Source organism: Desmodus rotundus, chromosome 4 (assembly GCF_022682495.2).
Source record: "Desmodus rotundus isolate HL8 chromosome 4, HLdesRot8A.1, whole genome shotgun sequence".
NCBI lineage: Eukaryota > Metazoa > Chordata > Mammalia > Chiroptera > Phyllostomidae > Desmodus > Desmodus rotundus.
In genome coordinates, this window is record NC_071390.1 from 121,430,662 (window position 1) to 121,442,765 (window position 12,104).

The 12,104-nt window shown below is 32.8% G+C and overlaps 1 protein-coding gene across 19 annotated transcripts in view; it reads left to right on the forward strand.

Moving 5' to 3' along the window:
* Positions 1-12,104, forward strand: part of ADGRL3 (adhesion G protein-coupled receptor L3) — a 757,443-nt gene that overhangs the window by 721,923 nt on the left and 23,416 nt on the right. For all 19 annotated transcript variants that reach the window (XM_053922390.2, XM_045185777.3, XM_053922389.2 and 16 more), the window contains one exon: positions 2,454-2,550. In XM_053922390.2, the coding sequence (XP_053778365.1) occupies positions 2,454-2,550 (97 nt within the window). The remainder of the gene's footprint in view (positions 1-2,453; positions 2,551-12,104) is intronic.

Below are 12,104 nucleotides of genomic sequence, written 5' to 3' on the forward strand. Positions count from 1 at the left end.
GACTATTATAGACCTAGAACACATAAAGAATTGACATAAACTGGGCTTTATATGGTATTTGCCATGCACTATATATTATTTCAGTTGTGTTGATACCTCAGTTAAAAAAAGACAAAAATCTGTTTTGTAGACCCTCAAATACAGGGATAGGCGAGTGTGTTTATAGTTGTGAGTACACAAAACACAGAATTTATTCTTGTATCACTTATTAATTGTTGTATTTCCATATGAATAACTGTATATTTACTTTTGTTCCCTGTGTCATGTAGATATTAGACATTAGATATTGAACATTAAATATAAATATAAGAAACAAGCACATTATTATAATGTGTGGTATTATATAAAATGGTAATGTCTATGGGAGGTAATAGTACAGTTGAGTGCATGGAATACAATTCTAAATAAGGTAGTCTAGTTAGGTCTCTTGAAGGAGAAAATATGAGCAGAACCTTAAAACTGATGAAGGAGCTGCCCATACCTATATATAGCAAAAGAGCACTCCAGGCAGAGGAAACAAGTATGCCAAGCCCTGAAGCAGAGGCATGTTTGGCATGGTAAGGAATGGAAAAAGAACAGGTGTGGCTAGTGTAAGCAGGAGAAGCTAATGGAGCATGCGATAATGGGGGCAGCTCATATAAATGTCACCTAACGGGATCACAATTTCATGAACTCTCAGTTACAATGTCGCTTCTTCTGTGCAGTATCCTCAGAGTGTCTAGACAAGGCCATACCCCTTTTTATGGGCACTTTCTGAAAATTTTAGTTATATAGTATGACAAACATTCACAAAAGTGCCCAAAACTTAAGTTGATGACACAATGAACTATTACACCTCCCGTCGTTAAATAATATAATGTTAGGAGCACCTCGGAAACCCTTTGAACCCTTCTCAATGTTTGTCATTACATTTTGTTTCACATGTGTTTGATACTGATTCACATGCAGCCATCCAGAACTTGTTCTTCTTTACTTTGTTTCCTTTCTCGGACATTGGCAGGAGGCTGTGTTCCTTTCTTTATTTTGTTGCTTTGTAATCATTCTGTAATGTATTTATCCATTCTACCATTGGTAGTCATTTGGGTTGTTGGTCGTTGTGGATTGTAATAATTAATGTTTCTGTGGTGATTTCTAGGCCCAATATTAGATGTTTTAGGTTTGCTTTTCTCCTTTGTATTTCCTAGGTTAGTATTTGGCTTATAATAAAGGGTAATTAATATTTTTAATTCATTCACTAACAATAAAACAAATGTTCTCAATATTTGCTCTCAATTTCTTAGTTTGAAGCTTTATTCCCAATATTTCATTTTGAAGTTTTGGTATATTTTTCAATGGAAACATTCTCAATTTCTCAATGTCTCTAATCCTATACCAGTTTTCTTATTGTGCCTTTGTTTATTAGATTCGCTGTGTGTATGTGTGCGTGTTTGCTGACCGATATAACAAAATAGACAATATTGCTGAAGGATAAACATGTCCCTAGATTCATAAACCTGATTTCTAGATTATGTGCTCCTATTATTCAAACAGTTCAGATGTACTTGGAACAAAAGCCATTTGCGAGCTTGGTTTCACTAATGGTAGTAGTAACAGATAGTCCTTACAACTATTTGTCCTGGAAAAAGCCTCTGTGAAGGTTTTGTTTTCTCCTGACAAGATCGTTAATACTCTTTTGATCTCTAACTCCATAAAATAGCAAAATAAAATTAACCAGAAAAACAATCCCCCCAAAATGGAAAAATATTACACTGCTTTCTTGAATTGCCCAACACTTGGAATATGGAATTTGAGAACATAAATAACAATAGAAGAATTTTCAATTCTCTCTAAAACTTCCTGCCGTGAAACAATGAATAAGAATAAGTCAACTCCATCTCCTTCAAAAAATGAAAAGTCAAGGTAGTATGCAACCTATAAAGTAACATTGGTCTTCTTACAAATTAATGGAAATGTTAATTAAGTTCAGAAACATTTTCATATTATTCTATGTTCTTTTCTCACCAAGCTCTTTCTTGCAAGATTTTGAATTCTTGAACTAAATATTGTGTTAATAAAACTGATAATTTAATGTGTATTTCAATATACCATTCTCATGAGAATTACAATGAAAGTAATTTGTTTTATCTTGAAAAATAAAATTATAAATTCTATCTATGTAGAGTACATTTCTATATATCTTCAACATGTTTAAATTGGTAGAATGTTACATTTATTCTTTTTCATAATTATAATTGCTTTGGGTATAGGCATTTACAATTATGCTTAATAATAACCAGTTACTATTAATTTAGTTTCTAATGTTCTCATGTCCCTGGACTGCAAGCATGTAGAAATTGTATATTTTCCAGAGGCCAGAAACAAAGGTCTCATACAATTCAAAAAGAAAAAAAAAAGATTTTTGTCAAAATTCCCTGCATCATGAGTTGATTTCCTTTTCCTTTTCCCCCATGAAGAGCCGCATCCGTAGAATGTGGAACGACACAGTCCGGAAGCAGTCAGAGTCTTCCTTCATCACTGGGGATATAAACAGTTCAGCATCACTCAACAGAGGTAATTAGAAGTGGTTTTTCATATTTATTACTTTTGTGATTACTTTAAGAGTTCTTAAATTCAATGCTTTATTTGTAACTTCTGGCCCTTTTTGCATGTGATAGGAATATTGCAAGGATATAAAACCTGGTTGAGTGTAGCAGTGTGTTCCATTATTCATAAGCCTTTTTTCTTTCAATCCTGAATTTTCAGGAAATCTTTTCTGAAAGGAAGTTAGAAAACAAGAACTTTCTTTTTTCTAGTCACCTGCCACTGCTATAAACTGGTGAGCTGTCAGGCCTCGCTGGAAGCAGTGAAAATGGGCAATTATGTGGCTATATAGTCTGCTAGGCATGGATTTCCACATTGTCCCACACGGAGAGCAATTGCATAGTCTTTGTGGAAGTACAAATACACTGTCTAATGCATACTTAAGGCAACCTGTGTACTTGGGGGAAAATCGCATCTAAATTTCTAAAAGACTTATTGAGATAATATTCAATATTTAAAGATCTAAAAGAAAAATACTTTATATATACATATACATAAATGTTATAATTTTGTGTGTGTATGTGCTTCGATTAAAGTATTGCGAGGGCATAATTCAGTATTTTTAAGTGAAGTTCACTTAATGTGCTCTTTTGTTTCTGTTTTGTTTATGGTTGATTTGTGTTTTATTCTCTCTGTCTCTCTCACTCTCTTATAGTGTGTGTGTGTGTGTGTGTGTGTGTGTGTGTGTGTGTGACTACAATTAATTTTACTGCAATAAAAATGCATAGATGCATTATTTGTGGAGAACTAGAGTACACTACAGCCAGTGATGGCAAATATTTAGAATATGATATAGTTTTATCTAGGAAGGTGGTATTTGTATGTTTATTCCAATCACACCGTCTTAAAAGAGACTTTTTTGATGCATATATTCAGAAGTTACTTTTATGATCAACATTGTTATTTTTTTCTTACCAAGCTATGATTATCAGTTTGTTTTAAAACTGTTTCTGTCAGCTTCTTGTTACATTACAAAAATTTCTACATACAAACAAATAATTTAATGAAGTTATGGCTTATGGTGAAGAAAGATTCATATGCTCATGCTCTTAAATTACTTTTATCCAAGTAGCTGGTATCTTATTTCCATAATAGAAGTTAGGACATGTAGCATCCCGAGTTGAATTTGATATAGGGATCCATGTTATATATAATCTTAACCAACTTTCATGTTATTTGGGTAGTGATAGAGTTACAATCATCTAGTGATGATATTAAATACTCTGCATCACTTTTGCTTAACTCAGAACAGAGTACTAATGCCGCCAAATATGAAGAAAGTATATTAAAATAAAAAAATTGTGTTTGTTTTATTTCATTATTAATCCATTTTATTTGCTAGAATATATTGATTTACATACTATCAGTCAAGTATTCTTCTCTTTTAATATTTAATTTTTATTTTTTATTGTTAGTTTGTAAAAATTTATTTAAATCTGAGTACCTTTTGACATTTTCAAATTATAGAGAACAAATTACTTAATGCTTCCAAAGTTTAAGAAGTAATTTACTTCAATAGTAACAGATTTTCTTTATTTTTTAGATAATCCCATATAGAGAAAATTTACAATATGTTCCTAGAAAGAAAACTATCTTTATTAATAAAATTTATTTTCAGAAGTAACTTGCATCTAATGATTGCAGAAACCATAGAATAATTGTAGTTTAAACCAAAAATGAAATAATATGATTTTAAAGATGCACTGTTTATGTGCCTGCTATGATGATGGATAAAATATGTAAAACTATTTTGTCTAGCAAAATGATCTAAATTTACGTAAAAATAGTAAGGTATGTAAATTTAGCAAAAACTATTTTAAATGGTTAATTTTTATGACCTTCATTTTAAGGTCAATCACATATATTGCTGAGCTCTTTTTAGATCCTTCTCAAGAATTTCATCAACTTGGAATATATAAAATGTAGCTAACTTGGTCAATTTGAAATATATGTATAGAAAATAGCATTTTATAGTAACTGATCTATTTTTAAAATCTTTAGTTTTAAAAGATATTTCTTAAAGTTACTGAAGAAAGTATAACATTTCTCATGACATCCGATAAGTCACTTTAATGACGACTTTGGGAGAGAGCTAAATTGAATTTATGATTCGAAGTGCGTCCAGGCAGTGACCTGTCCCTTCAGGATGAGTATTCGTCCTTTTCAGCCAGTGACTTTAGTGGTAGGAGACATCTTGGCGGTCTTCTTGATTTCCCGTATTCATTTTCCAGCCCCCCAAGTCAGAAATGCCTCGATTTATTCTCATCTCATTATTTTTTATCCTAGATGAGTGGAATACTTAAAATTTTTTTTTCTTCCTATTATATCTCTGAAGATAGTCTGTAACCTCCTTCTTTAATCTTGTCTTATTTCCCAGGGTCCTATCTTCCCTGCATTCAAGCGTGTGTATCATATTTAGGTACGTGGCATCCAAGATTCACCTTTCGAGATAAAACTTCAGTCACCTCAGCAACATAATTTTTCACCTCTGTTTATTCCAAAGATCATATTCTCTATTATTAAATTAAACAATTTAGGTACTGCATCTTTACATCTTCATATACTGTCACTTCCCATTCATTCTTAGTTTCTCACAGCTAGCATTTTTTAAAAATTCAGACTCCATTTTCCTTTCTGTGTTAGTTATATTAAATCTCTTATTTTTTGCCTTTAGAACAGATCTGGCCTTTGAAAACCACAAGACATTGTCTAAAAATTAGTCCTATTTTCACTGCAGGTTTTCTTTCCTATTCCTACTGCTGCCTAATTCAGCAAAAGAATGATTGTTTCAAAATTCTGTATGGCTCATCATCTATTCTTCTACACAAGAAACCGTCATTATCATCTTTGGGATCCATTAAGAATACAGCATCCACCATGCTGTGCAGATTACTTCTCAATAGTTTTTAATTTTTAGAAACCATTTCTAATATTCTGCTCTTGAACAGTCTTGTTGCTTTCTTATGTATCAGAGAGCTGTCTACATTTCCCAATGTGATGAACTTGGTTGCTATTGGGATTTTACTCCCTGGAATCACAGGAGACCTTGGAAGATTATTGATCATTTTCAATGTGTATAATCATTCTTATATATTCTCTTTGGGATTTTGTTACTTGTCATCTCATCCCTTTAAAACCTTCCATTACATCTGTCCTTAGGATATCTATAATTATGAACATGATTTTGAAATGTTTCCTATATGTTTTCAAATATATATTTCCCCCCTGCTAACTTGGTTGCTACTATATTACACACTCACACATATCCAGAACTCCGAGGCCAATACCCTAGGACTACTATCAAGTTAACTTCTCCTATGCCACTGTATACACACAGGTAGAAGGAGCTTTGCAAGAGACCTAAGGTGATGCTTAAATACAGAGTTTCAAGTAAGGGTAACTCTGATCCAAACCCAAGTTTTCACAAACCCCACCATAGGGTTTATTCAGTTGATCACTTAAATATTTATTATTTTCACATACCTCAAAGTCATTCCTCAATCTTCAAGCTCCCTTCAGGTCTATTGGAAATCTAATTCAAATATGTAGTAGCTCCAATTTTGTGGTAGAAGTAGAAACAATATATAGGTAATCTTTCACACCTGTACCCCTACCCACAATGTTTGCTGGCCCAATCTCTTCCTGAACAGTTTAGATTAACATTGCCTCTAAAACTTGAGTTTGATCCACAAATCAATCAGTGGCTGAGAAATTTCTCTGGTCATTCAATTAATTGTTAAATAAATTCACTTTTTTGTAGATCTATTTAGAAAATGGGAGATTTTTCTAAAATTATAATTTATTAGGCTTTTTTTTCATCATGAATAATGTAATTGCAATACCCACTTTTATCTAATTAGTTGAATTGACATCAGAAATTTCAGTATAAAATCAACTTTTGCTAGGTAGTTGCTACCAGTATGGTATGGTTGTGTGAATTACAAAAAGGTACTCCCATCCCCGCCGCAATGTGGATTTATTGCAAAAACATCCCCATCTGCGTGGCAGATTTAGCAAAAAGGAGTTTCTTCATCTGGAACAGTGGCTTGGCGAACATCACGGGCTTTTATTTCCCCCTACCTCCCATCGTCCATCTCATCAACCTCCCACACAGTGCAGTGTAGATTTTATACATGGCGAGCTGACCACTAACATTGTACTTATTTAAGCCAGATTTAAGTGTTCTATGGCAGAAGACTGATATGTACATGGGCAGCACTTATTTATTAATGCTAATGCATTCTCCTTTGGAAGTTCAGAGTCGTATTAATCTGTACCTGCACTCTCAGTAAATTCATGTAATCAGTAAATTTATGATGGCCTTTGGCAATCTTTTCATAAATTTTAAGGATAAGTTTAGACTCTCAGTAGCACATTACCTACTGAAAAGTGATCTGCCTCATTGGGAACGTAGTAAATAAAGAGCGGAAGGGTGCCATCAAATAGACGCTTACAACTAGTTGGCTTACTTACGTTAGTTTTGAGAATGGAGTTTAACCCAGAGATTTCAGGAAACTGTGTAACTTCTCAACAGCCGTACAATAGGGACATAAATAATTCCCACTTCCAGGGCACCTTGAGGGCACTAAGTCAGTTAAAATAGGTTAATTGGTTACAACAGTGCCTGGAACATTAACATTATTGTTATTATTTTATTCAGAAGTTTACTTATATTTTCTGCAAATGAAAACTGGTTCTTGCCAGTGTTCTTGAGTAATCGAATGTTAAAATTTATCATTCACTACTGAAGGTTTCATTTTCTAGTAATAGGTGGGAAGAATGAGATTGTTATATGAGCCAAGTAAAAGAAATAATTTACCTAAAGTGTTGTTACCCTTGATGGTAACAAAAAGATACAAACTGATAAAATTGAATTGTCTCTTCTAAATCAGAAATTAATCATCTGCCTTAGTTATACTTTTTCACTTCTGCTTTGTGGCCATGTTGTAGCACTTAGGAAACGCAGGTAAAATAGTTCTTCTTCCTGTCTTAGATGATGATATAAGCGAGCACTGTCTTCTGCTCTGTCGTTCAGGCCTTATCCTGCTCTCCAGAACACTAGTTCGATTCAGACAGCCCTGCTGAATAACCAGTTCTGTAGTGGAGCAGAGCTGTGCCTCATTCCCATTCTAAACTCTGAGCCTGTGTCTTTCCCAGCTGGTTGGTCACTGAGACAGAAGAAACTCCGCAATAAATCACCTGCCACCTCATTAATATTCAAGCTACTAAGCATATTTTGTTTTTATGTTTTTGAGGAAAAATGCAAACGAAAACATGTAAGTGGTGTTTTACTATAACTAATGATTTCTATAAATTAAAGCTACTAGGGTGAAACACCCCTGCTCATTCACCGCACTTTATTAATGTCAGCAAATGCAGTTTGACTCACGTGCATGACATATGTCACATGGGCCCGAAGCCTTGCTGTCAGGAAGGGTTGTAAAATCACTGTTTGTAAGTATTAACCAGGTCCTAATATAATCGGACACCTATTGGTGAAATTTTTAACAGCAGTTCATGATGTGCCCTCGAGTCTTTGCAGAGCTAACCAGAGTGGCTTCTCTGATGAATTACTTTTTGTTACGAGCGAGCACTGTGAAGATACAAGTGCAAACATAGTATGTTATAGCATGTATAAACATTTCATTTGAGACTTGTCATTACCTTTATGCCCACTGTTATTTTACCTTCATATTTTTATTTGTAATTGAGGCAACAGTGCTGTTAATTTCTTCCTTTGTATATGCCATCAATAAAGAGACAGAAAACATAAAGTAATAAAATCTGCATTAGGAAATCATTTCAACAGCACAAGAGAAAAATAGGTACAGATTTTAAGTGAGATGCTGTGTCAAATAGATAATTAAACAATGCTGTTAATATCTTGATTTCTAACTCAAGAAGACCAAATAATATTCAAAATGAACTCTCCTTTAAAAAATGAAAAATATTAAATATTGATTTCTAGTCAGTCAGAGACAAATGTTCTTGCTGTAAACTGTTAGCAGGAACTGAAAAATAAGAAGTTTTAAATGCTTACCCAGTGAGTCCTTTTGGTGCTTTGCTTTTAATTTTCTCTTTGATATGAAATTCTTCAAAGCATCCAGCCTCTCATAGCCAACTACACTATAGTGAGAATTATTATTGTTATTGTTACTATCATATTTTTCATAGGCTTCTTCACAAAGAGAGTTCTTCACCCATGTAGAGTAGATTTCTTATTTTATGGTTTGTTATATTATCGCCTTATATAATTGGAAATATTTCTTATCTCTTTATCATCAAACAGCTACAATGAGATACCACTTAGTTTTGAAATATTACTCTTGTTTCATATAAGCTGCTAAGCATGTAATAATTCAAAAATATCATCTTTTAGGACTTAATGTGAATACTCCAACTTATCATCAGAAATTGGTGGTTTTCTTTTCTCTAATAGAATACAATTGCCCCTTTATAGTTCTTGATAGATTTGGGATTTCTCCTTTGGGGTGCACGGCCATCACTTAGGTATTGCACACTGTTAATTGTTCATTCTCCATTATCTTTATATCTAGGAAGAAGCTGGGTTTTTTAGTAACTTGTCTAAGATAAGATGGCAAGTAAAAGGCAAAGTCTAGATTCCAAACAAGGTATTCTGACCACAAAGCCCTATTCATGATAACAAAAATTTTCATTCTTTTCTTATAACTGTTTTTCATGAAGCTAGCTGGAGCTTAGAATAAAGACATTTTTCCAAGAATTATTTCAAGATGATTTTTATCACTTTGCATGAATAGAAGATATTAACAGCATAATTATTCATATATTTACTTCTTATTTTCTTTCCACTTAATTATTTTCTAAGTATAATTCTTTAGTGTGGATTTATCCTATTCCTTTAAAGAAAGAAAATTTTAAAATACTGAGGATATATCGATTCAGTTGGGGAACATGCCTTGGTTATGGGCCAGGTCCCCATGTGTCGCTCCCTTTCTTTCTCCCTCCCCTCTCCTCTCTCCCTCCCTTCCCCTCTCTGTAAAAATAAAGAAAGAAAATCTTTAAAAAAATAAAATACTTAAGAAAAAATACTGTGGATATATGGGGAGATAAACTGGCCAATACATATGACTTTTACAAAACTATTTGATATAGAAGATGCAGAATTACTATAGGTTATTGTTCAATTGTAACACTTAGGTTGCGAGAATTTTATAACCATTCTTCTTTCCTGGAAGTACTCAGGATATTTTATTGGTAGAATCCTTTTATATTAATTTCTTATATTTCAGTAAAAGTATGAACATTTTAGTTGGGAAAAAAATTCTGTTAATAAATCAGGTAAATAACTTCAGCCTATAACCACTTAGTAATAGAACCAAATATATAACCTTTCCCAGAGCTCTATACTCCTGAACTTAATATTCCTTGAAGCTGTGTTCTCTGTCAGGACAACAGAGCAATGCCTAGAGCAACTAAAAAATCTACTTGAGCTGACTTCAAATAGATAGTGATAATGTTATACACCGAACTTATTACATTATGTGCTAATTTGGTTTTAACAAAAACTGAAAAGTCTTATAATTCAAAATCTAAAAACAAACAAAACTTACCTATACCTCTCATCTAAAAAAAAAAAAGTTCCTATTCTACAGTAAACATAAAACTTGTGATGATATAAAATGCAATATATAATAGTTAACTAACAGGATGTTCACTTTTCAGATTATTTTTCTAAGACATAGGTAATATAGATAATATTAACTTATACCTGATATTTTGAAAGTGCATAAAAATTAATTCAATTACATGAAAAATTAAAATGTGGAAAGGGAATCTACATTTAGCAAAAATATTATCTACATTTAGAGGAAAAGATAAATTGTCATTACCAATAAGTATGTGGTATCCAATTAAACTAGTACCTGTTGAATTGCATACCAAGGCTTCCATTTCACATAGCTCGACTTTATTATATACTGCATGCTAGTTAAAAGTAAGTGCTCAGTTCTCTCCCCATAGCTCTGTTGGTTAGGTCATCATCCCAATACACCAAGTTTGTGGCTTTGATCCCGCTCAGGTCACATGCAAGAAGCAGCCAGCGAATGCATGAATAGGTGGAACAACATATTGATGTTTCTCTCACACTCTGGCTCCTCCTCCTCTCTCTAAAAATACATTAAAAGTAAGCGCTTATCTTATAAGTTCTCCAACAATTTTCATAATAAGCTCTCTTCATAATTTATCATTATAAGGAATGAACGTGCTTTAAGAACTAAGACATTGACAAAAAGTAATTCACAACCCCAGAAAATAACTGGTGAATTAAGAAAGATTTGACACTATATACAGATTGAAGGAAGATAGTTCATCTTGATGTAGAAAAGTGGAAACAATATAATTTTCCTGAAACAGCCTCAGTCTAAAAACAGATTTGATTATGATTATGATGTAAGTCTTCTCTGAACAACATTGTCTAGAATATCTTTATTCATAGAAACCTTTTTAAATTCTTATCTACTTTGCTCAGAGCTACTTTTTTCAAATGTAGGTGCCAAATTTAAAATTCGGATTTTAGCCAGGACAGATCTTCTGCATGTACGCTCAAATAATTGGCATGATATAAGAAAGTAGGCTGATATAGGGCAGAGAATAATGAGAAAAGTCATGTTTGCTTCACACTGGAAAATTATTTCATACTGTTGGGTAATTATTATACCTCTCTTTGTTTTGAGTTTTGTTTTACTCAGTAAAAATGCAGAAGCAATGTGGGGTTTACAAATAAATATAACTGTGGATTGACTGTGTACTAAATACTATATACTATATTCTTACTAAAAAGAACTGATTTACTACCATATTGCCTGTGGTGAAGCAAACTTGGTCTGTTTGGTTTAGGTTCAGTATTCTTTGTTTTGAATCATGCCAATGTATTCAAAATATCCAAATTAGTAGCACATGGAAATACAAGCGTTTGACCACAAAAGATGACTTTTAGAGATGAATGACTGTATAGTATAGGTTCATCATTTCTTCTGCAGACTAACTACTTCCTCTATTCTGAAGCAATGAGTTACCAAGAATCCTGAGTTCCAGTTCTACCTGTGTTGGCTTGAGCAGTCAGAAAATTCAAAATCTTTTAGCTGCTTTGCTTTCAGCTAATTATGTAAAATACAACAATGGCTATCTAATGGCACCGATTTCTTCATCTGCAACACAATTGTGTTGCATTTCATGGCAACAAAAATACCTAATGATAAAATATAAAAGTAACAATGTAAAGTTTTTAGTAGACAATATTTTAGATTTAGTTAAAAGAGTTCTTAAAAACAAAATAAAATTCATAACTAAAAGAAAAAAGGCAGGTATGGTTCTTTTCTCAAAATGTAAACCCCACTCATAACAGGTGAAATATTGGGTGAAGGCATAAGCGACATACAATAACCAACATAGTGCTAGCGCCTGCAATGTATAAAGATGTCCAAAACTCAGTAAATAAAATTCACCAACTCTGTATACACGTATATATGGGAGAAAGATAAAAA